The 25,524-nt window shown below is 40.7% G+C and overlaps 1 protein-coding gene across 36 annotated transcripts in view; it reads left to right on the top strand.

Moving 5' to 3' along the window:
• The window catches only part of ABLIM1 (actin binding LIM protein 1), a 342,319-nt gene that overhangs the window by 109,563 nt on the left and 207,232 nt on the right, over window positions 1-25,524 (top strand). For 7 of the 36 annotated variants that reach the window (XM_072740163.1, XM_072740168.1, XM_072740148.1 and 4 more), the window contains exon 1: window positions 21,399-22,375. The exons of the other annotated variants lie outside the window; for them this stretch is intronic. In XM_072740163.1, the coding sequence (XP_072596264.1) occupies window positions 22,312-22,375 (64 nt within the window). In that variant the 5' untranslated portion in view covers window positions 21,399-22,311. Of the gene's footprint in view, window positions 1-21,398; window positions 22,376-25,524 lie in introns of those variants that run through there. 36 annotated transcript variants of the gene reach the window in all.

Raw genomic sequence — 25,524 nt, 5'->3', positions numbered from 1 at the left:
GTAGAATTGACTTTTAGGATAGGTAGGTTTTATTACTTCAGTTCCTTCTCTCATCTCCCTCTATCCCTCTGTCTCCCCCTCTCCCTTCCTTCCTCTCTTTCTTCCCCAAATATAGGAGGAGAATAAGTATTTCTTTTAAAAATCAACTTATTTTCTGTTCTTTCATTCTCTTCTTTTTGGACTTTCTTCAGTTTTTTTCTTCTACCCCCTCTTGACCTCTTCTTTCACCATAAATACACCACTTTCATGTGTATCATTTCTGCCTCTGATTACCAGGCCCCTAGGGTCCCATGGGAGGAGGGCTCCTTTCCCTTCCTTGCCTCATGCTTGGCAAGAAGACATCTGTGGCAGAGAGAGGACAGAGAGAGGACTTGACTGGTAGGAGGAAGCACTTTCAGGGAAATACCTGCTGGTTTTCAGGCCAGGAGGTTTTGCACCAGCGTCAGAGGGCGGAGCTGTCTCACCAGTACATGACAGCCTTGGAACGGGGCCCGGTGACATCGTTTTGTTGCAGAGTGTGCTAGTGGCTAGGTCACTTTAGAGATGGCTCAGCATGCATTTCACCCCTGCCATCCTCCTCTTGGTCATTCCTTTTTAGAATGCCCTCTCCCTTAGGGCTAAGGAAGGTTTTAATAGGGTTTCCCATCACCAGGACAGTGGAGTTGTACGTGCTTTGTCTGCAGCGCCACATGTGGACAAATTCAAGACCTGCCATCAAAACAGACTTGGAAGAAGAGCGATTAGCAAAGAAGCTTAGCAAAACGCTGAAAACTCTGTTGGTGACCAGTTTGCAATGACTAGTGTTCAGGAGGCCCAAGGCAGTTTAGATTTGTCATCAAAAGCAAAACCAAATCCTACCAACTGGAGAACTTGGGAGGCATTATGGCCTCTGACCAGCAGTGGCCCCGTAGTAGACCCTGTGTGTCTACTGAGTACTCATTGAAGGGATAGTGTATTTTGATATGTTCAGTTAGATGGAGTAATTGTTATAATTTCACTTGTTTCCTTTTACGTTTTAAATGCATTTACTAGGAAGAGTTAAATGATAGCATTGACTCACATTTTATTTCTATGAGCAGAGCTGGCCTCATTTGCCATTCTGCATGTATGAAAGTATATAGGCTTCCTGGAAGTCTAAGGAGAGGTTGTTTTGGTTTTCCACAGGACTGGGCAGGGCCTTAACCTTTTTTTTTTTTTTTTTTTTTTACTGTTAAACAAAACTCTGAAACATAACGAATCAGAGTAGCAGGTCATTCTTTTTATATCGAGTTGGGATAATGAAACCCTTTGGGGGATGTTGCATGTCAAACAACAGAACAAGTTCTCTGCTTTTAGGAAAATATTTCCCTCAAAGCTTATCTCTTATGACCCTTCTTCTGCCGATCATAATTCAGCAATTGCTTTGGATGTCTCTAGCCTCAGGCTTCGTCACATTGGTGTCTGGAAATGGTTCTCTCTCCTCTTGTAGACTGCAAGCTGTACTTTGTATACCAGGAAAAAAAAATGGGTGTTGGGATTTGTAACTGCCTGCTGTTTGTACTTCCAGCATTTTGGAATGCGCATTGACTTGTTTCTCAGGGTCAAGTTTGGTATCAATGTTGCTAGGGAACATATGTGAGAAAAACTCATTGTATAGGATTTACTGATTGATAAGGGTATCCTGGAAACTGACAGTGAATTGGTGACCACGCTGGTGCTGCTGCTGCTGCTAATACATTATTATTTATGTGACTCAGATAATAGAATGAGCTTTGTAAAAAAACAATATGAAGTCTGTCCTATAAAGAGAGCCTATACCTAATTTTTTTTTATGCCTAAATTGATTTAACTCCCAAAGGCCTTCTAATCCTTTGCCCTTTGCTGTACTTATTTGCATGTCGTTCGTTTTCTTGTCTCCTTACCTAATTAGATATCATTTATTCTGCTCGTAATAGATAATCAACAGATTCCGGCTAATTGATTGCCAGATTCTTGGGTGACATCAAGAAGGAGTATAGTCTTGCACTTGAGATTTAGGTTTGGAGATTTGAGTTTGACTTGGTGACTTTTAAATGGATCCAGTCCTTTTTGGGAAGAGTGGTGATTGCTTTGTATTTGAGTTAGCAGGGTAAACCTGACCCATTGGCTATTTGTCTTGGAAAACAACGTAAAGAAATATATTTACAAACAATTTGATTAGCACCCCGTCCCACCACCCACACCGAGGCCCTTATTCTGCCGGGTTCTACACACAAAACAAGATATTTCAAACACTTTCACATTTTTGTTATGATTTTGAATGTTGAGACTACCTGCACAAAGTAAAATGATATCTTAAATCATTGTCCTTGGAAGATGCCATGACTTCATTTTCTTGCTCATTTCTGCTCTTGCATGGCACTATATTCAAGAGAGTGCATTTGTTTTTGTGCCTGGCATGGTATACAGACTTTTTCACCAAGGGCCTACATCCAGTTTTGTTGGATGAGTGGCTTCTTATATTTTCTCTGTCTCCTGTGTTTGCCACCACCCCCAGTTCCTTCATTCCTTCAATGTTTTTTGGAATACTCCTTCTAGTTTCCACATTTCAGGCCTTTGCCCCTCCCGGCTAACTTGCATCTTGCCCACCAGTGACCTGTGTCCCCTTGTGGATCTGGCAAGATCCTCATGGGCACTCATATTTGACTTTCGGCTATCGGTTGATGTCTAGCGAGTATACTTACTTGTTGGCTTCATATCCTGTTCTTAAGCCTTTGTCAATAAACTATTGCTTTAAAACATAGCTCAGGCTGGTATGTTCTAGTCAAGCCAGGGTTCTGCCTGTTGTCTGGTTTCAGCATTTAAAGAATTCCTACGCTCTCGCCCAGAAGTCTTGAGCATAAGCACAAATATCCCTATATCTAAGTACATTCCCATCTAGAGGTCATGGCACGAACCAGACATTTCTCAGCTGATTTTGAGCTGACTCTGCACATGTTTAGTTGAAGAACCAGACCTGGTGCTGATGAAAAAGGGAGCTCAAACTTCTATTTCTTATGCCCTCACCATATTATTTAAAAGGTCCTTCAGTGAGCTCAGAAATGTTTGGCAAAATTACCCAAACCTTTGAAAAAGTCTTAAGACTAGTATACATGAAAGGAATTATAAAGCAGCTTTTTACTTCAGCTTATGAACTATTCATGAGTTTGTCTTTGAGAATCAGAACTCACTGAAGTTGGACTTGACTCCTTATTAGAGTTGGTGATCCACTAAATCTTTATCCTTGGAAACAATCTGTGGATTCTCTTTGTAGAAACAGTCTGTAACAAAGTGTACTTTCACATTCCCAGGCATGCCAGAAAAAAGACATTGGACCTCATAGCCACTCAGGAGGGGGAGACTGATTTGCCCTGCCATTAAGTTACTCTTCCCCCCCCCCCCCCCGACTGACCAAAGTCAGGCTTTGCCAATGAATCACTTTATTGAAAATTATATGAAAAATAAATGAGCTATAATCAATTTAAGGAAAGCTGAAACAGAGCATTAGGAAATCTCTGCCAATGGGTAATGCACATCCCAACTTCTAGTTTAGTAGCTAGCTGGCTAACACAAATTTATAGATAATTTCCCTTTTAAAAAATATTCTACTAAGAAGCACTACACAGTTTTTCATATTTTTCATAGTTTATATGGTTACTATTTAAGTTCTTGTTACTTACTCCAAGATACCTTAGAAATGTTGTGATAGAGCATGTATGGCAGAGAGAGGGGAAAAGAACAGAAGGAAGAGGGAAGGGAAAAGAGAGAGAGAGAGAAAAATGGGAAATTATTCAAATCACCAAGTTATTAGAAAAGCCAAACCACAAAAATGCCAAGTAAATTACAGGTGGCAAGTGGCAGCCTGAAGTTAGGCATAGAGTCCTACAGGCATAGAATATCCCTGTTATTCAAGTCAGCCCTTGCTGATCTAACCACATTATTGAGAACTAGTTCATGTTTCATGGGGGCATAAGCCCAATAGCTTTTGTTTTCCGACATTTCCGGGCATGTAAGTATACACTTTACACATTATTTCTACAAAGAGAATCCACAGATTTCCCCAGGGAATAAATACTGAGTACATTGACTCCTAAGTGGAGTCTAGCTCATTCTGGTGAGAAGGCATGCAAGTTTCATGTGAGAAACTGATTCTCCAGTAGAGGGTGATGGTGTACCATGCCCCCAGCCCACGTTTGGGAACCTTCTGAACTCTGTTCACATGAGTGAACTGATAAGCTATTTTAATTGAATGTCTTATTCTCACAGTGTTGAATGTAAACTAAGACCAAATTCAACATATAGAATATGTAAGGTGTAAAGCACAGACCAGGTACTTTGGAGGTGATTGTCAGCTGCTTAGGCAGCTCTGAGGACAGTCTTCCTATGGTCTTTAAGAGCATGGGCTTGGGACACAAGGATCCTAGTGCCACACTGAAGGCGATGGGCCCCGAGGGGAAGTTGTTTCATCTTTCTCAGTTTTTGGTTTGTCATCTGTAGGATGAGTACAGTAATACCTACCACTTTGTCCACCATTACTAAAAACCTACATCTGTTGGGAAACACGCAACAAATGATCCCATGACATCAATATGCTATAATTTAGGTTAGATAAACTGCTGTAGCAGCAGAAGGTAGAGTAATGAATTAAACTAGGAACTGAAGGGGAAGCTTCAAGGAAGAAGTGGTCTTTGAATTGAGTGTCAAAAGTGAGTAAAATACTTTGGATCAGTAGGTAGAGAGTATGTCGGTGAGGAAGTTTATAGGGCATTTCGGGCTGAAGGTGCATATGATTTTATTTTGTTTATATCTAAGATTGTAAAACTCAAAGTATTTCGCGAAGGCTATTCCATGCATCATAACTATCAAGTTTTACTCAGCATAAATTATATGTGATAGAATCTCTCTTATTAGGGTTTACAAATGTCTGAATTAATTTATTTAGATACTCCTCGAGTTCATGTATTTAGTAATAGTATCAGATATAATTTCTGTTTAAAAAATTAACAAATGAAGTAATCATTTAAATAAGATATTTAAATCACTTAAAAATGAATCATATGGAAACCTCAGAATGTCTAGTATTTTAATTGGTGAGGTTAATTTATTTATATGAACACTTCTAGCGATACTGAGTATGATGCTATTTTACTGTGTTTTTATTCTCTCGTATATTGTTCAATGTATAGTCATGACAGACCATGGGTTAAAGACAGGAAATATAGAAAACATTGGTGTTAAAATACAAGCAGATTTTTTTTATCATTAAAATTTGTAATTCCAGAAACTCTGTCCTCAGATTATTTACTAGACCTGTTTTACTCATCTAATTAAAATTCTCCTAATTGAAATATCTATGGTATTTCAAAAACCGATGTTTTAGAAAGGCAATGTATTAGTAATTGTGTACAATTTTGTCTTTTTGATTACTAGTAATAAAGACTTCCCTCACAAACAATGTGGTATTTAGAGAAAAAGCTTGAAAACAGAACACTGAAATTTTTTGCTTGCCATTCAAAAAGGAAGAATGCAAAGAACAGAAATCAGCCAGTTGAAATTTTAAAGCTAAAAAGTATTAGAAGCCTAAATATCTGATCATGAATTGCTGTGACACGCAGTTAAAATTCAGTGAACATCCTTTACTCTGCATATGTTTCAAGATTTCAGTCATAAACATGACCAAAATAGTATAATGAACCTCATAGATCCATCATTCGGTTTCAACCGTCATTAATACTCTGCCATCCTTGCTTTATCTAAACTTCTGTTCCTTCTAGTGTTGTTTTTTAAAGGTGCAATTGATGGACATTGAAATGTACAAATCTTGGCTACATGATTTTTTTTAAGATTTTATTTTTTATTCATGAGACACACACACACACACACACACACACACACAGAGGCAGAGACAGAGACACAGGCAGAGAGAGGAGCAGGCTCGCTGCAGGGAGCTCGATGTGGCACTCGATCACCGGACTAGGGATCACGCCCTGAGCTGAAGGCAGATGTTCAACTGCTGAGCCACCCAGACGTCCCTTGGCTACACAACTTTTACAGATAGATACATCCCTGTAACCCATACTTGTATCACAATATTGAACAGTTCTGTATCCCCCAGATAGTCCCTGTGTTCCTTGTCAGTGAAGTCTGTAACCCCCAGACAACCACGGTTCTAATTAGCTTTGCCTGTTTTAGGATTTCACATAAATGGATTCATATATTACATACTCTTTTGTGTAGGGTTCAGGGTAAGGTCTGCATGGTTCATCAATGTTCCTGCATATAGAGATAGTTCATTCCCTTTTTATTGCTGAGTAGTATTCCACTATAAAGCTATACCACAATTTGTTTATCCATATACTTTTATTTTTTTTATTTTTCCAACATGTAACAGTATTAAGTAAGAAACTTCAAAAAAATCCTCACATAAAGTCTTGTAAATTAGTGAATTGTTTACTCATAGTTTCTTCTTTTTTTTTAATAATAAATTTATTTTTTATTGGTGTTCAATTTGCCAACATACCAGAATAACACCCAGTGCTCATCCCATCAAGTGCCCCCCTCAGTGCCCGCCACCCATTCACCCCCACCCCCCGCCCTCCTCCCCTTCCACCACCCCTAGTTCATTTCCCAGAGTTAGGAGTCTTCATGTTCTGTCTCCCTTTCTGATATTTCCTACCCATTTCTTCTCCCTTCCCTTATATTCCCTTTCACTATTATTTATATTCCCCAAATGAATGAGAACATATAATGTTTGTCCTTCTCCGATTGACTCATTTCACTCAGCATAATACCCTCCAGTTCCGTCCACATTGAAGCAAATGGTGGGTATTTGTCGTTTCTAATGACTAAGTAATATTCCATTGTATACATAGACCACATCTTCTTTATCCATTCATCTTTTGATGGACACTGAGGCTCCTTCCACAGTTTGGCAATTGTGGACATTGCTGCTAGAAACATCGGGGTGCAGGTGTCCCGGCGTTTCATTACATCTGTATCTTTGGGGTAAATCCCCAGCAGTGCAATTGCTGGGTCATAGGGCAGGTCTATTTTTAACTCTTTGAGGAACCTCCACACAGTTTTCCAGAGTGGCTGCCCCAGTTCCCATTCCTACCAACAGTGTAAGAGGGTTCCCCTCTCTCCACATCCTCTCCAACATTTGTGGTTTCCTGCCTTGTTAATGTTCCCCATTCTGACTGGTGTGAGGTGGTATCTCATTGTGGTTTTGATTTGTATTTCCCTGATGGCAAGTGATGCAGAGCATTTTCTCATGTGCATGTTGGCTATGTCCATGTCTTCCTCTGTGAGATTTCTCTTCATGTCTTTTGCCCATTTCATGATTGGATTGTTTGTTTCTTTGATGTTGAGTTTAAGAAGTTCTTTATAGATCTTGGAAACTAGCCCTTTATCTGATATGTCATTTGCAAATATCTTCTCCCATTCTGTAGGTTGCCTTTTAGTTTTGTTGACTGTATCCTTTGCTGTGCAAAAGCTTCTTATCTTGATGAAGTCCCAATAGTTCATTTTTGCTTTTGTTTCTTTTGCCTTTGTGGATGTATCTTGCAAGAAGTTACTGTGGCCGAGTTCAAAAAGGGTGTTGCCTGTGTTCTCCTGTAGGATTTGATGGAATCTTGTCTCACATTTAGATCTTTCATCCATTTTGAGTTTATCTTTGTGTATGGTGAAAGAGAGTGGTCTAGTTTCATTCTTCTGCATGTTATCCATATACTTTTTTTTTTTTAAAGATTTTTTTAAATACTTTATTTATTTTTAGAGAGAGAGAGAGAGACAGGCAGAGAGAAAAGCAAGCTCCATTCAGGGAGCCCGATGTGGGACTCGATCCTGGGTCTCCAGGATCACCCCCTGGGCCAAACGCGGTGCTAAACCACTAAGCCACCAGGGCTGCCCTATCCATATACTTTTAATGGAGATTTGACTTGTTTATAATTTTTTTTTTTGCTAATATGAATAAAGCTGCTATGAACATTCTCAAAAAATTCTTTTTGTGGATTTGTATTTTCATTTCTCTTGGGTAACGATCCATATGTGGAATTGCTGGGTCAAAGGATAGGTGTACATTTAATGTTATAAGAAAATTCCAAACCTTTTTTTCAAGATTATCTCATCATGTTATATTCTCACTAGCAATGTATAAGAGTTCTGGTTGCTTTACATCCTCACTAACACTTGGTATTTTCATTTGGTATAGTAGCATCATATTGTGATTTCAATTTGTATGTCCTTGGTGGCTAATTAGCCCATTATTTGGGAACTTTTCATGTGCTTAGTGGTCATTTGCTTGTCTATCTTTTGAAGTGCTGGTTCGGCTCTTTCTAATTATATTGTTTCTTTATTGCATTGTAGGTTTTTTTTAATGTATTCTGAGTAGAAGTTCTTTGTCCACTTTATGCTTTACAAAATTTTTTCCCAGTAGCCTGATGTTTGCCTCTTTCTTTTCCTTTTTTTTTTTTTTTAAGATTTTATTTATTTATTTGAGAAAGAGAGGGAGCAAGAGAGTGCACAAGAGCAGAGAGGAGGGGCAAAGGGGGAGGAAGAAGCAGGTGCCCCGCTGAGGTAAGCAAGGAGCTGGATTCAGGCGGACCCCAGGATCCTGGGATCATGATCTGTGCCAAAGGCAGATGCTTAACTGACTGGGCCACTCAGGCGCCCTGCTCTTTTCTTTTCTTAGTAGTGTCTTTATCAGCTTTTATGGTTTGTGTTTTTTGTATCTTATCTGATAAATCTTTGCTTAACCCCAGGTTACAAAGGTATTCTATGTTTTCTTCTAAAAGTTCTACGCATTTAGATTTTAAGTTTACACATATGATCCATGTCAGAATAATTTTTGTGTAGACTGCTGTGAGGTGGGGATTGAGGCTCATTTTTTCTCCCACATGGATATCCAGTTGCTTTAACATCATTTTTTGAAAAGATTCCTTTCCTCATTTAGTTGCATTGTGGCCTTTGTAAAAAGTCAATTGAACATATAATATGCAATGAAATAATTGCTTATACATCTAGAAACGTACTAGGGTGTCACTTATATATGGAATAAAAAAAAAAAGAATAAAATTCATTGAAACAATGTATTGGTAGTTCCCCAGAGGTGGGAGAAATAGGAAGAGACTGGTAAAAGGGCACAAATTTTCAGTTATAAGATAAATAAGTTCTGAGAATTTAAAGTATAATGAGGTGACTGTAGTTGGTAATACTGTATTGTATAATTGAAATTTGGTTAGAGAGTAAATCTTAAGTGTTCTCACTGAAACAGAAAAGATAACTATGTGATGTATGAATTAACTGAGGATGGGAATCTTTTGTACACCAAATCATCACGTTGTACACTTTAAAAGCCTTACAATTTTATTTGTCAATGATATCTCAATAAATCTGGAAAAAGGAAAGAAGTAGATTAGCTTGGTAGAATTAAGAATATAATCAATTAAATAACTTTTCTGCTTGATTCTGTCTTGGAACTGGACAGCACTTTGCAACACTTTAATATGATATCACCACTGTATTAACACTGATTGAGCCAAGACACAGAGCAGTTCCACCACCCAAAAGATCCCCTTGTTTGCTCTTTTATAACAGATAAAACTGTCTTTGAAAAGTTTATTTTTTTCTTTTGGTGGTGCCACTGTAATTCTAAATAATATTCTGAGTAATACTTGTACTTTTTTCAACACTGTCTGTTAACTACCTTTAACACTCATGTCCAGAGTTTCATTAGTTTTAAATCTATGATTGGTTGTCTTTTAAGCTCTAAATGATATACTGTTTTTCATCTGACTTTAAATACGACTCTCCATGATGCCTTCTCATTGCTCTTGGCTGTACATCACTTTCACACGGTCAAGGTTTAAATATTTGAAATCTTCTAATTTTTATGCTTTTATATTTACTATAAGCTGATTTTTAGCTCTGAAAAACAGCAGAAAGCATTTATAATATTGAAAATATGTAAACATTCTTAACTGCAGAAGTGATACGTGATTGCATCTAGAGGGAAGGAATTAGGATTTTGTGCAACGAAGTCTGTTTTACTCTAAGGGAATGTTCTGGCATTTATCAAAGCATCATCACCAAAATGCCCTTTTCCAAAATCTTTTTCTTTTCTCAAAATTATGTTATTTTTTAGTTTGCTTCACATTTGGACCGTGATTTTCTTATACAGATTTTTAAGTTATATAAAGCTTCTAATATTTTTTCCTAAGCAAAATGTATGTATCAATAGCATCACCAAGATCTTCCATCCTCTTAATCATACTAACTTGTTGAATGAAATATATTTTCTTGAAGATGCTTTCTTTGAACTTTCTGACCATGTTCTAATTTGGACTCACTCGATTCTAGATCTGTGACGTAACTGCCATTATGGGATTCTCTACCCTACCACCACCCCCCGCACTTGATTCTTAAACTAATTCTAATTTTTTTTGGAATCAGTAACTTTATGTTTGAGGATTAAATTTTCCTTCTCTTTTTAATTTTTTTTTCTTTTAATTAGACTCCACACCCAGTGTGGAGCCCAGTGTGGGGCTCGAACTCACAACTCTGAGATCAAGAGTAGGAGCCTTAAATGACTGAGCCACCCTAATTTTTCCTTCTGTATGAGTTAATCTTCAAGTAACTTTTTTTCAGTAGGGTGCATGAGAGGTAAATCGAATCCTTGCATGTCTGAAAAATGCCTTATTTTGCCCACATACTTGATGGGCCTGGTATAGATATCCAGATTCAAAGCTGTGTTTTCCTTAAAACTCAAAAGGCTTTGTTCTACTATCTTCTGACATCCCGAGGGTCTGCCAAGTCTGGTGGTGTATAGAATTCTTTTCCTTTCTTGGGAGCCTGATTTGGTCTCTGATAGATACTCTTGATCTCTTTGTAGATCTTCTCTGTATTTTCAGAGTTTTGAAATTCCACCAGGACATGTCTTGCTGTTTGTCTTTTGTCTCCTTATTTGGCACCTGGCTTGGCCGTTCCATATAAAGATCAGTTTCTTCACATATGGAGAACTTTCTGTTATTATTTACTCCCTTCTACTTTGTTCTCTCTTGTTGAGACTCCTATTAAAATGGATGCTAGACATCCTCCACCTCTCTTAATTCTTCTTTCATATTTTCAGTGTCTTTTATATTTTACTCTACCTTGTTAGAGATCTTGACATTTTTTCTAGCCTGTTGAATTTCTTTTATTTTCATAATGATTTTTATTTATTTATTTTAAGTAGGCTCCATCCCCAGCATGGAGCCTAATGGGGGTGGGGGCTTGAACTCATGACCCTGAGATCAAGGCCTGAGTTGACATCAAGAGTTGGACGTTTAATTGATTGAGCCACCCAGGCACCCCTAATAATAATTTTTAATTTCCCAAAACTCTATTTTTCTCAGGCTCCTTTAATTTTTTTCACCATTTTTATTTCATGGGTACAGTGTGTTCTCAGATACCTTAAAGGATATGAATTGAATTTGAGCTTGTGTTTAGGGCCTCTTCTGTTGCATGAGTTACATGTTTTCTCTACAATCCTATGTTTCTGTTTTCATCTTTGTCCCACTTTGTGCTGGTTGTTTTCTGGAAATATCTTGTAATTCTTCGTTGTTTCTTCATCTATGTAAATGAACTAAAAAGGAGATTTCTATTTGGGGGATTGATTTTTTTCTTTTGTTTCCTTGCTGGTGTTAATTTTCCACTATAGTAATGTTGGTCTGCATGTACAAGAGGTCTCTAAAGCATAATCTTTAATATATTTAATATATTGATCTAAAATAATTTTTACCTTTTAGCACTTACACCACCCAAAATGGCAAAATAAACTTTTAAAAGCCTCAGGGAAATTATAGAACTTTATATTAATATGACTAGGTTTGGGGAAGCAAGTTTAAACATTGATGATGTAAAGAATAGCCGAATTACTAAAACTGAAATTTATGGCAGTCTAAATTAGAGGTTTTTTAGCTTGAATGATGCATGTGGGTTTTCTCTTTCATCGTTTAAGTGCCACTCTCATGTTCATCTTGCACTATTCCTATGACGACATCATGGTTTAGGCGCCCATGAACGCATAATGTCCATAATACCAATCGTTGTTAGAAGCCATCCGTACAACACTGTGTGAAGCCAGAACCTCCTGCCACACTTGCACTGTGTTGGGTTTCCTCCCTCCTACTTGCTGACATTTGCTGGTGCTGCCTCTGAGGCTGAGTGGGCCAGCCTGGGGCTGCTCTTGCCTCCTGGCTATCCTACCATAGCAAACAGCTGTCTGGGAGGCCAGGGCCAGCTCCCCAGGACTCATCCATCCCATACTCAGGAGCATTTACCGCAGGGCACGAGAGGCCTTAAGGGCTGCCAGATTCCAGCATTTCATTCCAGCTCATACTTTTTAGCAACTGCTCATCTCTAACTCAGACTGTTTTACAAGTGGCACTTAGGTTTTTCAAAAACCCACCTCTGAGTGACCTTACATAAGCACATGACAAGTGGGGGTGGGGAAGAAGAGAGGCTATGTTGATAGAAAGGGAGGCTGAGAATTATTTGTCTCTGACAGCATAGACCAGAAAAGCTAAGGTCTGATCTGGAACCCTGTTCTTTTTCTTCCTCCTCCAGGTTCTGTGAGTCGAAGGACTGAAAGATTCAGATTCTTAGAAACTCTTGTTCTTACAGGACTGGATGAGTTGGCCTCAGCCTAGCACTAGGACTTGGTGATGATGGATGACAAGATCCAGTTAGCGTGCGTTATAAGCTGAATTGTGTCCTCCCAGAATTCACATGTTGAAGCCCCTATCTCCCAGTCCCTCAGAATGTGACTGTTTTTGGAAATTAGGCCTTTAATTTAGAGAGGTAGTTACGTTAACATGGGGTCATTAGGGTGGGCCCTAATCTCATGTGACTGGTGTCCTTACAAGAAGCACACAAAGGAAGATATTTGGACACAGAGGAAGAGGTAGCAGACACATGTACGCACAGAGGGACGACCATATGAGGACAGAGTGAGAAGGTGGGCATTTGCTAGCCAAGGAGAGATGCCTCTGGAGCCAAACCCAGTGGACACCTTGATCTTGGACTTCCGGCCTCCAGAACTGAGAGAAGATACATTTCTGTTGCTTAAGTATCCCCATTTGTGGTATTTTGTTGTGACAGCCCTCACAAACTAATAGAGTCCAAAGTCAACAAATTCTGTTTTTTTCCCTGCTGCCCTCAGGGATGAGGATGGAAGGCATTCTCTGGGGCCTGGGCCAGCAGCCCCGACCTCTTGATCCTAAAACCTGCATCTTTAACTTTACGATGATGGTGCTATCAAGGAAAGATTGTGACTGATCTTGCTGAACTCTTTGGTATCAAACATGGATAGAGATGTAGCGAGGGAAGTCAGAGAGATTGTCACTGGGGGAATTTCCCAGGTGTGCAAGGATGATTGTGTGGGACGTTAGCTGTGATATGCTGACGAGGACCAGTTGCCACAAGTGATGGCAATAAAAATCTGGATGTTCTAGTTTGCCAAAGAATCTGACACACCAGTCAGCTCTTGACCACTGAGATAAAAATGTGAAGTCCCTTGATTTGGTTGTGCAAAACTTCATGAATGGAAAATGTCCTTTTCACTTTATATGGGGTTTTCCTCCCCATCTCTTCCTTGCTGTTGCATTATCATTGGCATTTCTTTGGTGGGGGTTCTGAGGGAGAGAGAGAAAACCTCAAGCAGGCTCTACACCCAGTGCAGAGCCCAACACAGGCTTGATCTCATGACCCTGAGATCACGACATGAGCCAAAACCAAGAGTCGGATGCTTAACTGACTGAGCCACCCAGGCACCCTGGCATTTCTGGCAGCAGAATTCTTTAATTTGAAAAACTTGAACCCTAACAGCCTGACTTCTGACCTTAGGTGGTTGATTCTATACAGTTTTTTCACTCTGTGGACTCAGTTTTCCTCACATACAAAGAGAGATAATCACTGCTCCCCATTCCACAGAGATATGACTTGGATGTCATAGGCATATACTTTGTAGTAAGGGAGCTGACTTCAGAAAGGCCCTTTTCCATTAAGAAAGTGATGTTGCCTCCCTGAGCTCAGTTCCCTCCTGTGTAAGATGGGGAGAGTAACCCCTACTTGAAAGGGTTTTGAGAGTACATGAGAACATCTGGAAAGCTCGTTGCACTAATCTGCAATAATCCTCGCATACTTTAAGAGCTCTATGAATGTGAGCCATTGGCGGATGATCATGATGATGACGCTTTCAAATCATGGACATTACTAACAAGAGGTGACTTTGTGGCTTTGGATGCCCTCCTGAACTATTATTCCATCCCATAAAAGGAGCATCCGCCTTAAGACTCAGGTTAGTGAAACGATGTAACATGAGGGCTGCTGCTGGAAAGGGCTGTAGAATTTAGGATAATGTGTGGAGATGTAACTGTAGAATGAGGTCTTACTCCTTTCATTTACAAACAGGGAAATCTCGGTATACTCCATAAAGCAGCCTTCTCCAGCTCTTATGGGCTGGGAAATTGCCTGGAGACCTTGTTTAAAGGCAGATTCTGATTTGGTTGGTGAGAGTTGGGGTGGGCCCAGAGGCTCTGCAGTTCTAACAAGTTCCCGGTGATGGCGATACTATTGCTCCAGGGGGCTTGGAGCAGCAAGACCCTAGATTAGACAGTGAGGCTGACAAAGATTCCAACTTGTAAATTCCACTATTATTAACCAATGGTTATTTTCTATTGATTTACATTAAACTTCAGAACAATTTCATTTTGTTCTCTCTTTTTTTTAATTTCTTTTAAGATTTTATTTATTTATTTGAGAGAGAAAGAGAAATCAAGAGCAGGGGTGGGGAGGGGCAGATGGAGAGGGAGAGAGAGAAGAAGACTCCCTGCTGAGCAGGGAGCTGGACATGGGGTTTAATCCTAAGACCCAGAGATCTTGACCTGAGCCAAGGGCAGATGCCCAACCAACAGAGCCACCCTGCCACCCCTCATTTCTCATTTTATTTTTATTTTTTTTTATTTTTATTTTTTTTTCATTTCTCATTTTAAATTGCTGGGTCTCTTGCTACTTTCTGGCCCCTGGTCTTTGTCTAGTACTTAGTTTTTTTTTAATAAGAAGAATAACTATGATAACTAGTATTTATATAGAGGTTACTATGTACCAGGAACTATTTCCTTAAATTCTCACAACACCCCAAAAAGTAGGTGCTATAATTATCCCTATTTTACATGCGAGAAAACCGAGACACATATAGATAATATAACTTGCTCAGACCACTCACCTGGTGGATGGCAACCAGAATCATCTTAGGAGTTTATTTAAAGGAACCTCATGTCGAGCAGCCCGGGTGGCTCAGCGGTTTAGCCCCACCTTCAGCCCAAGGCCTGTTCCTGGAGACCGGGGATCGAGTCCCACGTCGGGCTCCCTGCATGGAGCCTGCTTCTCCCTCTGCCTGTGTCTCTGCCCCCCCGCCATGTGTGTCTCTCATGAATAAATGAAAATCTTAAAAAAATAATAAATAAAGGAACCTCATGTCAACCACAGCCCCCAGGGATAGCTGGAATAGTTCACTTTAATTTACTAGTTTTTGTTCCTCCCACTTTGGTTTCATCTTGTTTTACAAAATGAAGCACCCATCCTCCTGGAACCAGCGACTGTGGTGTTTGTCCGGAATGCAATCCCAGACCAACCACAGAGGCTTGGAATTGTGGAAGGCGTGGGACAAGACCCCACACCATAAGCTTGGCTGTGGTTTGCTGAGTAACAAAACTTTGAGAATGACGATCACAGCAAGCAGGACATACCATGCTCCCATCCTAATTTGAGTGTAAACTCAACTTTTATCAACCAAATATTATTTTCTATTAATTTACATAAAACTTCAGAAGGTTTCATTTTTCACCTCCCATCAGCAGGACTCTTGCTCCTGTCCTGCACCTATCTAGTACTCTAGAAAAGCTAAAATCAGAATAAGGATAAAGATAAGGATAAGAACAAGAACAAGACCACCACCACAACTGCAAGCCTGTGCTGTAGGGGTGTGGGCAGTTCTAGTAGGACTCGCAGCAGTAGACCTGAGGGTGTTCATGGACAAGGACTGAGGACCTGTTTATTGGGGGCTGTGGACTTGGCAGTTTGGGGAAAGTGCTTGCACTGGAGTATGCTACTCAGAACCCCTGGCTGGTGTAACCCTGCCTTGACTGCTCATTCACCTGGCTTTCCGTTCCTTTTCCTTTCTAAAATGAAAATATTGGACAGGATGGGCATTTTTTCAAAGAGTATGTTTTGTTTTTAGCTATGGAACCCTTTCTTCAAATAAAGGCTCAGAAAATGAAGTAGATGAGACACAGTTTCTTTGGTGGAAGTTGGGGTGGAACCCAGAATCAACCCTTCACCCCCAACCCCTCACCAATCCCTGAAAGCCTGATTATTCTGTATACGAGCTCCAAAACATCCAGACTAGATGATCTAAAGACACACACCACCCCCAGCTTCCATACTCCCTGTCTGTGTGCTCAAAGGAATGTGCATATCTAAAGGCTTCTGTTTGCTAGAGGTGTTTGACTGCTAAAGGCAACTTTGTCCTTGAACCTAGAGGTTGTTTTTTAGGAAGCTTAAAAACATTTAGCAAAACATCCTCTGGGTTGACTTATTTTGAAAGGCTTAATGCATATTGTTTTTGTCGTATCATTAAAATCCCTTAAACTAGACTTATTCTCTTGAATTTTGAAGAGTAGGAAGATTTTTGTTTTGATTTTTGATTAGATTCATAAAATTGTGATACACATAGTTACAAACTAGTCCAGCTCCCTTTGGATCATCAAATGAAAGTTGAAAGCAGGCAGAGACAAACCATTAAGATTTTCAAAAGTCAGTGAGAACATATTTGGAATAATGAGTTTGCATGTGACCATGAGTAAATGGTTGCTTGCAGTAGAGACTAAATATGATTGTTTTATGGTCAGCAAACTGTTAACTAGGCAGGGTCATACAGAACGTTAAATTTAAAGTCCCCCAAAGTGAGCTGGGAGGTTGAATCAGAGTCAGTGGTTTGAGGGAACATTCTCATCCTCAATGAAATGTGCCATATTTTCTTTTCCCACTAACTCTGAATGCAGCTTCCAAAAAGACAGTGGACCAGCTTGGGAGTGGTACCCACAGCAAAAGGTATAGGTGACCTAGAACTATGTAGTAACATTGCCAGGGCAGGTATGTATCTTTTGGATGTTAATTCTGTTTCCTACCCTCCAAAAACCAAAATTCCATGCAAAATGCAGCCCTCTGTCTATAATACAGTCAATAAATATCCTCCATCATTCTCTAGGGGTGAAGCTAGGTGTGGAATACTTTGCAGTTGCCACAGTCATCTATCACTTGTAAGCCAAACGGTAATTAATGTAGAAATTATAAAAATTCAGACTCTAGGGATCCCTGGGTGGTGCAGCGGTTCGGCGCCTGCCTTTGGCCCAGGGCGCGATCCTGGAGACCCGGGATCGAATCCCACATCGGGCTCCCGGTGCATGGAGCCTGCTTCTCCCTCTGCCTGTGTCTCTGCCTCTCTCTCTCTCTCTCTCTGTAACTATCATAAATAAATAATAATAAAAAAAATTAAAAAAAAATTCAGACTCTAGTAAGTCATTATGATTTAACCTAACATTTGATCCTCTTACAATGAAAGTGAGGTAGGACCTCTGCATTCTGCAGTGATTTTCTTCCTTGTAGACCTTATCCTCACCACTTTTTCAAAAGCATGGAAAGATTGGAATCCCCCAGTCCCTACAGCTTATTTGTGTCAAATGAGCCACTGAAGAGAAATGCCTGTTATTTTGGCAGGGAATACAGAATGCCTTTAATCCCCTGTAGTCCAGCTAAGGCAGGTGAGAGCGAGAGTCTAGGCAGATGAGTGGATAAGGGGTCGAGGAGCTAATAAGTCCACTGTCGTCAACTCCTTAGTTATGGTGGTGGTAGGGAGGGCGATGGAGGTGGTTTCTGATGGCAACCACTAAGTACATTGTTTCTGCTTCTTCCCCCTTTGCGGTAACTCTTTTTTTTAAAAAAAAAGATTTTATTCATTTATTCATGAGAAATAGACAGAGAGGCAGAGACACAGGCAGAGGGAGAAGCAGGCTCCATGCAGGGAGCCAGACGTGGGACTCAATCCTGGGGGGATCGAGGATCATGCCCTGGGCTGAATGAAGGCGGCGCTAAACCGCTGAGCTACCCAGGCTGCCCTCTTTGCAGTAACCCATGCACTGCTAAACTCATGCTTTGCATCAACTCATCATAATTTCAGATGTGGAGATGGCTTTGGCATTTTCTCTGATATAATCATTCTCCCTGAGCTGTTTTAATATCTTGAGGAAGTTTCAGCATCTTGGGTATGGCCTCCAATCCTGATTGCTTGGGCCCAAGCCACAGCTGTATCTCTCGCAGGGGGTGTGACCTTGGACAATTTCTTGCACTTCTCTCTACTTCAGTTGCTTCATCTTTAAGGTGGAGATCATGATGGTGCTTGCCTCAGAGGGTTATAAGAAATCATTGAGGGGATCTTCAATGCCTGTAGAGAGAGAGTTCTCAGTAAATGTGAGCTATGAATAGTGATGAGGCTATTCTATTTGCAGTTTACGAAGCGGATAGTCATGACCATATGTAAGAGGCATCGATATTAACTTAGTAAAGTCCATAAAATTTCATTTCTGGTCATAAAAATAATCACATGGGATCCACCTGGAAAGCATAAGCAGAACGTAGGTCCGATAGCACAGAGATACTTGTGCACTATAAAGACTCTTTCCAGATTCAGCCACCATCAAGAGTGCTTTGTGTTTAAGAGGTTGGTGAACTGCAAGTTCATTCAGTTCTTAAAGTTGATCCTTCCAATGGAGTCACAGAGCTGAGCTTGGACTGGTGCCAACCATCTGGGCTTATAAGGGAGTATCATTGGATCACAAGTTCAAGGGGAATGACAAATGAGTTCTTGATTTTTTTTTCCTGTACCTTTCTAGTTAGGGTCTGGAAGGGTCTTCTTCCTTATTGAATATGACCTTTTAAGAAATGTAGTTTTCATCTTTCCCAAGGGAATCATTTTTCTTATGGAATTCAGTTTGCTTTAGGTTTCTTTCTCTTCTGCTGAGTTTGAAAGGTGAGGCCAGGGCCCCATGCATGTTTTGTTATTGACCTCTGCTATTTTTCTCTCAGCTCTGTCATAAATCTCATGATCCTCATCTCCTAGGCCAGCTCTTTTAACATGATCTGTTGTAAGACGTGCTGTTTGCTGAAGAACATGCAGCATGTCTGTTACCAGGGTGTGGTAGCATCATTGGGGCCCATACCTTCTGCACACACAGAGCCAGGCACCGTGGCCCCTCAAAGCCCCCCCACAGCAGAACCAAACGTTGCCAGGCGGAGTTGACCTGCTTCTGCATTCTGTGCAGCCTTGGGCAGGTTCCTAAATTCCTCTGGCTTTAAGGTTTTTCATCTCTGACGCTATGAGGTGAATGATCTCAAAAATCCCATCTAGCGATCTCCTTCCCCTAAGCAGCGTTTTCCAAACTCTGTTCTGTGCTGAGTTATTATTTGTGCTGGGGTTTAGGGTTCTCTGGCCAAATACATTTAGGAGATGCTTCTTATCTTATTCCTCGTCTCTTACAGAGTTACATGGCATCCATGCATATTAATGTCTCTGAGAAGTCCGTGGTTAAGAAACCTGTCTAACAACGCTTAATCAAGCATTTCTCAAATATAGGTACCTAGGCAAATTAAAACGTTTTTATTCATTAATTTTGCTGACTGATGATTGCTTTCCTGGGAAGAGTTCTGAGGGGTTTTGAGGGAGAGGCTCATGCTCCTGGTTCCTAGATGATTGAGTTATGTAAGGCAAAGTACGCACAGCAGTAGCTCTGATTTTTCTTTCTTTTCGAAAGAAAAAGAGCATGCACGTGAGAGGTGATAGAAAGAGCAGAAAGAAACAGGGGGAGAGAGAATCATAAGCAGTTTCCATGTCCTGTTGGGGCTGGATCTCACAACCCTGAGATCATGACCTGAGCTGAAATCAGCAGTTGGATACTTAACCAACTGAGCCACCCAGGCATCCCAGAGTCGCTGATCTTTAAATGACTTTGCAGAAGTACCATTGCCATGTCATTAGAATATGGTTATACATTTTAAACAATTTTTGAGCAATTGATTTGCGGAGTCTAATAAATCACCAAAGTATTTGTAGTTCAACTAACAGAAGTCAAATCTGGCGGGGGAGGGGGGTGCGGAGGGTGGGTCATGGTTTGGAAGGAGCTATATTATTGGCTAACTGTTCACAAAGTCAAAGTTTCAATATTGGCTTGCCCTTCCACCTCCACAGTGCTGCCTTATGAAAGACAAGGAACCTGTGCAAGTTACTCTTCATTAGAGTCCTTGGTTAGCTCCAGGAAATAGTGGCAGCATAACATGTGGTTTCTTCTTCCCCCTTTCGCATAAAATCCAGTAGGAATCATAATCTGAGATTTCAAGGGAGTAGGAAAAAACTAGCTTCCATTACATTTGAAATGATGCTAATAGGAATTTTTTTAAAAATGCAGTTGTGAAAGATTTCTGTTCTATCATTTGGTAAGACTTCTGAGCCACTAACCAAGAAACATGAAAGCATGAAATCACTGTCATGAGAATGTTAGGCATTAGGCGTAATCAGAAGATTTCAATCAATGTGACTGGCATTTTGGCAGCAGCTGACATAAGACAGCTCTGCAGATGCCAAGCATTTTATCAGCGAGTAGTCCAGTTGTGCTCCATTGTCTGGCGCCTGGTGCTTCGGCCAAGTCAGGAGGACCTTATCGGAGGCACAAAGTTCCAGGCAGTGGCCTGGACTAGGAGGCCAGCGGATGGGGTAATCCAGGACTATGGCTATCCCCAGAGCCAATCCAAAACAAAATAAGCCACTTAGACGAGGAAGAGAGTAAGCTGGGGACGTACAATTAATCGAACTTGATATTGAAATAATGTGATTGTGTGGTATTTCCTTCCAGTGCGTAGATTATGGGCTTTATATTAAATTAATATCTCAGAATGGCTGCTCGTGCTTGTGTCTTTATTACAGGAATTTAATGATCTACCCTCACACTTAAAACAATTATGGCAGTTTCCTTCCACCTCTTCAGCCAGTAAACATATCTGAGGCTGGGGATATTTGTCCTAAGTGTCTTTTCCCATTTAAACTCTATCTTCATAGTGTTTCCAGTTTGTAAAAGCCCTGGTGTTCAAAAATAACCAGGAGAAACGCTGGACTGTGGGTGGCGGGTAATCCAACCCAGCATCAGGGCATTCCTGACTAAAGGGAAAAAAATGCCTCTTTCCTGAGCCTTTCCGGATGAGGTCATTGTTTTCAGACAGCCTGTACCTAATATAAACGGACTCAAAGTCCACAGCTTGCCTCAGACCAATGTTTTGTCAGGGAAGAATGTCCAAAGCCACGAGGAATAGGCTGATAGTAAAAGGAACCTCCTCAAGTTATAGTATTTTTGTTAAATCCTTGTATTAAAAAAAGTAATAAGAGCCCATCTGGTGAGGCAATAACTCATTAAGTGAAAAAAAGAAGGCAGAAGGCTTGGGAAGATCAATCTTCTTCTTCTTCTTCTTCTTCTTCTTCTTCTTCTTCTTCTTCTTCTTCTTCTTTCTTCTTTCTTCTTCTTTTCTTCTTCCTTCCTTCCTTCCTTCCTTCCTTCCTTCCTTCCTTCCTTCCTCCCTTCCTTCCTTCCTTTCTCCTCCTCCTCCTCCTCCTCCTTCTTCTTCTTCTTCTTCTTCTTCTTCTTCTTCTTCTTCCTTCTTCCTTCTTCCTTCTTCCTTCTTCTTCCTTCTTCCTTCTCCTCCTCCTCCTCCTCCTCCTTCTTCTTCGCTGCATGTGTTTGAGTTATTGTGAAATGACAGTGACCAAAATCTGGATTCTGGATTGTGCAGAGTGGAGGAAAATCTGAGGAACATTCTGGGCATGTTTTAATGCCGGCTTCTCAGAAAGGATGGTTTTCTGCAGGTGCAATATCGGAACTGAAGTGTTCTTGAGAGTGGTCTTCAGAATTGATAGGAGATAGAGTGGGGAGCAGAGGCGGGTGAGGATTCTGTACGTGAGGAAGGAGCTAGAATCATGCAGGAAACTTCTCGTTCTTCCTGCGCTGGCTGCGGCACACCCTCTGGGTGGCACACCCCTGTCTCGAGTCCAGCTCAGCCCACGAACTCCTGGGAGGAAAGCCAGGGCCCAAGCCTTTCCTTTGAGGAGTGGATGCAGTCCTCCCGTGTGGCCAGGCACCTCGTGAAGAAAAGCTGAAATCTTAGCTCTAAGATTTGTGCATGTTGATGACCTGGGGAGAGACTGAGTTCATGGAGCCTCATCACGTGGTTGAAGACACCCAAGGTTTGTTTGTTCATTTTTGTAAACGTGGCCTGTGCACTGCCTGGGGCAGACCATGTCTTTAAAGATGGGGAGAGGGCAAGGGCATTTCCATTGGCTAGAACAGTTTTATGCTTATTACAGTATGTTAACACTCTATACGCATAACATATTTTTGTATAAAAATGTCTATCTTCTCTAGCAACATATTTAAAGATATTATTAATATAATGGGGTCTTAAAATCGACATGTAGCGGGAATCCAGCAAAATTAAATTTAGACTGTTGGAGCCCTTTAAAAAAGAGTCTTCGGTGACTGTGAGTGAACCCCATGATCCCATTTCTGCTCCTGTGCTCTCTTTCTTCTATACGCAAAGCTATGTTAACACAGAAGTATGGTCATGTTGTCCTTTTGTGCTCCTGCACAGGGCACGTAGGCGCTTTGAGTTTGGATGCCATCCCTAGAATGCTTCCCCTAGAGTTGGGTTTTGTGGGAGTTTGTTTCCTGGGGAGGCTGGCTTCAAGAGTGACCCAGCTTCTCGGGCTCAGCATCCCCAGGGACTAGCAGACAACACCCCAACTTCAGAGGCGGCCCAGCACAGTGTTGCGGGCCACCCCATTGAAACCAGCAGCCTGTGTTGATTCATGCTGCCTCTTTTGATACCAGATCCCTTAAGATAAAAGATTGTAACTTATTTTGGTTTCAGGAGAACTGGCTAGCGGATAATTCCACGTAAGGTGGACACGCTCTCTACCCTCCCACCTTCACTTCTGAGCGCTCTGCTCGTCTCAATTTACTGGGACCTCCAGAGGCCTTGGGTTTGCCTTCCTTCCCACCGGGGAGCCTGGCCGTGTTGCACTTCACATGTACACACTTGCTGGGAGGTACAGAGGAACTGCAGGTTGGCACACCCTATAACTGATGAATAATTTATGGTGGCTTCTTGTGCCATTAAACTTTCTCCTGCAAATGAACATGATTTTGAAAGACAGCGCCGATTTAAAACTCTAGTAATGTTTCGTATTCTTTATTGAACTGCCTCATATATTTTACTGGGGAGACAAAAGTTGGCAAACATAAGAATAATAAAATGTAAAGCTAATAGGGACCCTGTATGGGCAGTACGCCCATTCTATTGAAGCTTGTTCCTCCTTATTCTTTCTGAAGTGTGACATCCTCTGATGTTATAAAAGGCCTCCAGATGCTTGAATAATCTCTGGGCTCTCCTTGAAGATAGAATCTGAATTTTAATGATAATGTGTGTATTAATTTTATTAAGATATTACTAGTATTTAGAGTTGGAAACTACGATTCGATGGCTTTTCCTAAGTGAAAGGGATAAAATTAGACTATCTCAAGATGTCTGCATGTCTCTACTTGAATAAACTTGAAGCCCTCTGTTTTCCCTGCACTGTAAAAAGAGAGGATTTTAGTTTTGATTTCCAGGAAAGATAGGGCAGATTTTTGAAAATCTTACATGATAGAGAGATTATAAGTAAACAGAGTAAGCCGTATATCTGATTATATTTTTTGAGGTCAAACGGGGGGGGGGGGGGGGGGGAAGAAACTCTTTTCAAAAATATTTCATTTATTTTTCCCGTTTTTTGACTACTCTTTCTTTCCACTCCATGGCATATTTTTTAAGGGATTTGGAGTCTTTCCACTTGCTGCCAGCTGGAATTTACAGAAAGTGTATCTCTAGAACACTCAACAGTTGACTTGAATCTCGGTCATAATTAAATTGGAAGACTGGCAGATTATTCTGAGACTCAAAAACAGGCACACCTTATGTTTGGAACATAAGGACTTTGATTACTCTGCATTGTTTTAAAAGTATCCTCCATTCGGAAAATTGACAATATATTCCAATTACCTATTTTTTAAATAGAAGAATATTCTGAATGGATATATAATGAACAAGCGTGACCACTCTTAAATTTTGTCTCTTATTCCTGAAGGTGGATCCGTGGTGCTTTACAGCTTAAAGCTTTCTCTACTCGCCCTTCCCTCTTTAATGAGTACATCATTCTGTCCTTTCTTGCCTGGCACACCTTGAAGGCATTAGCTAGTTAGATGACTGTTGATTTACTACCTTGTACGCTAAACGATATGCTTAGAGCTAGTGTTTGCATACAATTAATAGTAATTTGGGCATACAAGACACCCAGTCTTCTCTTTTATATTAAAATCTAACTGTTGGGGTGCCTGGCTGGCTCCGGTGGTGGAGCATGCGATTCTTGATCTCAGGATTGTGGGTTCAAGCCCCACCTTGGGTGTGGGGATTACTTAGAAATAAAACCTTTTAAAAAATCTGATTGCTGACTTGCACTTCTCTGTCATAACACATATTTTAAAAGTTGGAGTGATAGGATATCAATTCAGAATACTGGGATTAAGTTTGCAAGAATTCTGTCTAAGTGCCCTTCCTTTCCACAAAAGGGGGGGAAAATGCAACGTGCTTATGAGAACTCCTTTTAGATTTCATCTGAGAGAATGGAATGCTGGACAGGTTTTTCTGCTTTAAGAGGCAGTCACAGCTGCCACTGCAAATGAGCTCTGCCAAGGTCAGGGACCAGTGGGTCACCTAGAGCATGACATTGCCAGGGACATGCCCAAGCAGTGGGAGCAGGCTGCCAGAGCACTGGCTATTGGGTTTTCATAGGACAGTCAACAATAGAATGAATTTTAAGAGCACCTGTCCCAGTCACCCCTCCCCTGCAGTAGATGCTTGCAGGCTCCCTAGCTTTCTGACTGCACCACAGGACCGTGACTACCCTTGAAGACCACTATCATGAAGATCTTAATGGAACAGAAACTTGAGCCTGGTGGTACTCTTTTTTATGATAATTTTCATGGGAATCATACTTCACGCTGACACGTGAATTGAAGTGGTAAAGAGCTAAAAGGTGAACTGGAACACACAGTGCCCTTAGAAAAAGGGTCACCACAATAGGGGAGTGGTATTCTTTTGTGGAAAGCACATCTCTTGACTATTTTTAAATGATTTCAATGCTCTGTTTTCCCTATATTTCCTATATAAGGTGTTGTTGGCTATGTGAACCCTTACGTGCAGGTACAGATTCATGAATTTGATTAGCCATTTTACTTCTGAGGCTCTTGGCCTCGCCCATGTTTTTATTTTACTTTTTTTTTTTTTTTTTTAAGTTTAAAG

Source organism: Vulpes vulpes, chromosome 15 (genome assembly GCF_048418805.1).
Source record: "Vulpes vulpes isolate BD-2025 chromosome 15, VulVul3, whole genome shotgun sequence".
Taxonomy (NCBI): Eukaryota; Metazoa; Chordata; class Mammalia; order Carnivora; family Canidae; genus Vulpes; species Vulpes vulpes.
This window is presented reverse-complemented; position numbering and strand designations above follow the sequence as displayed.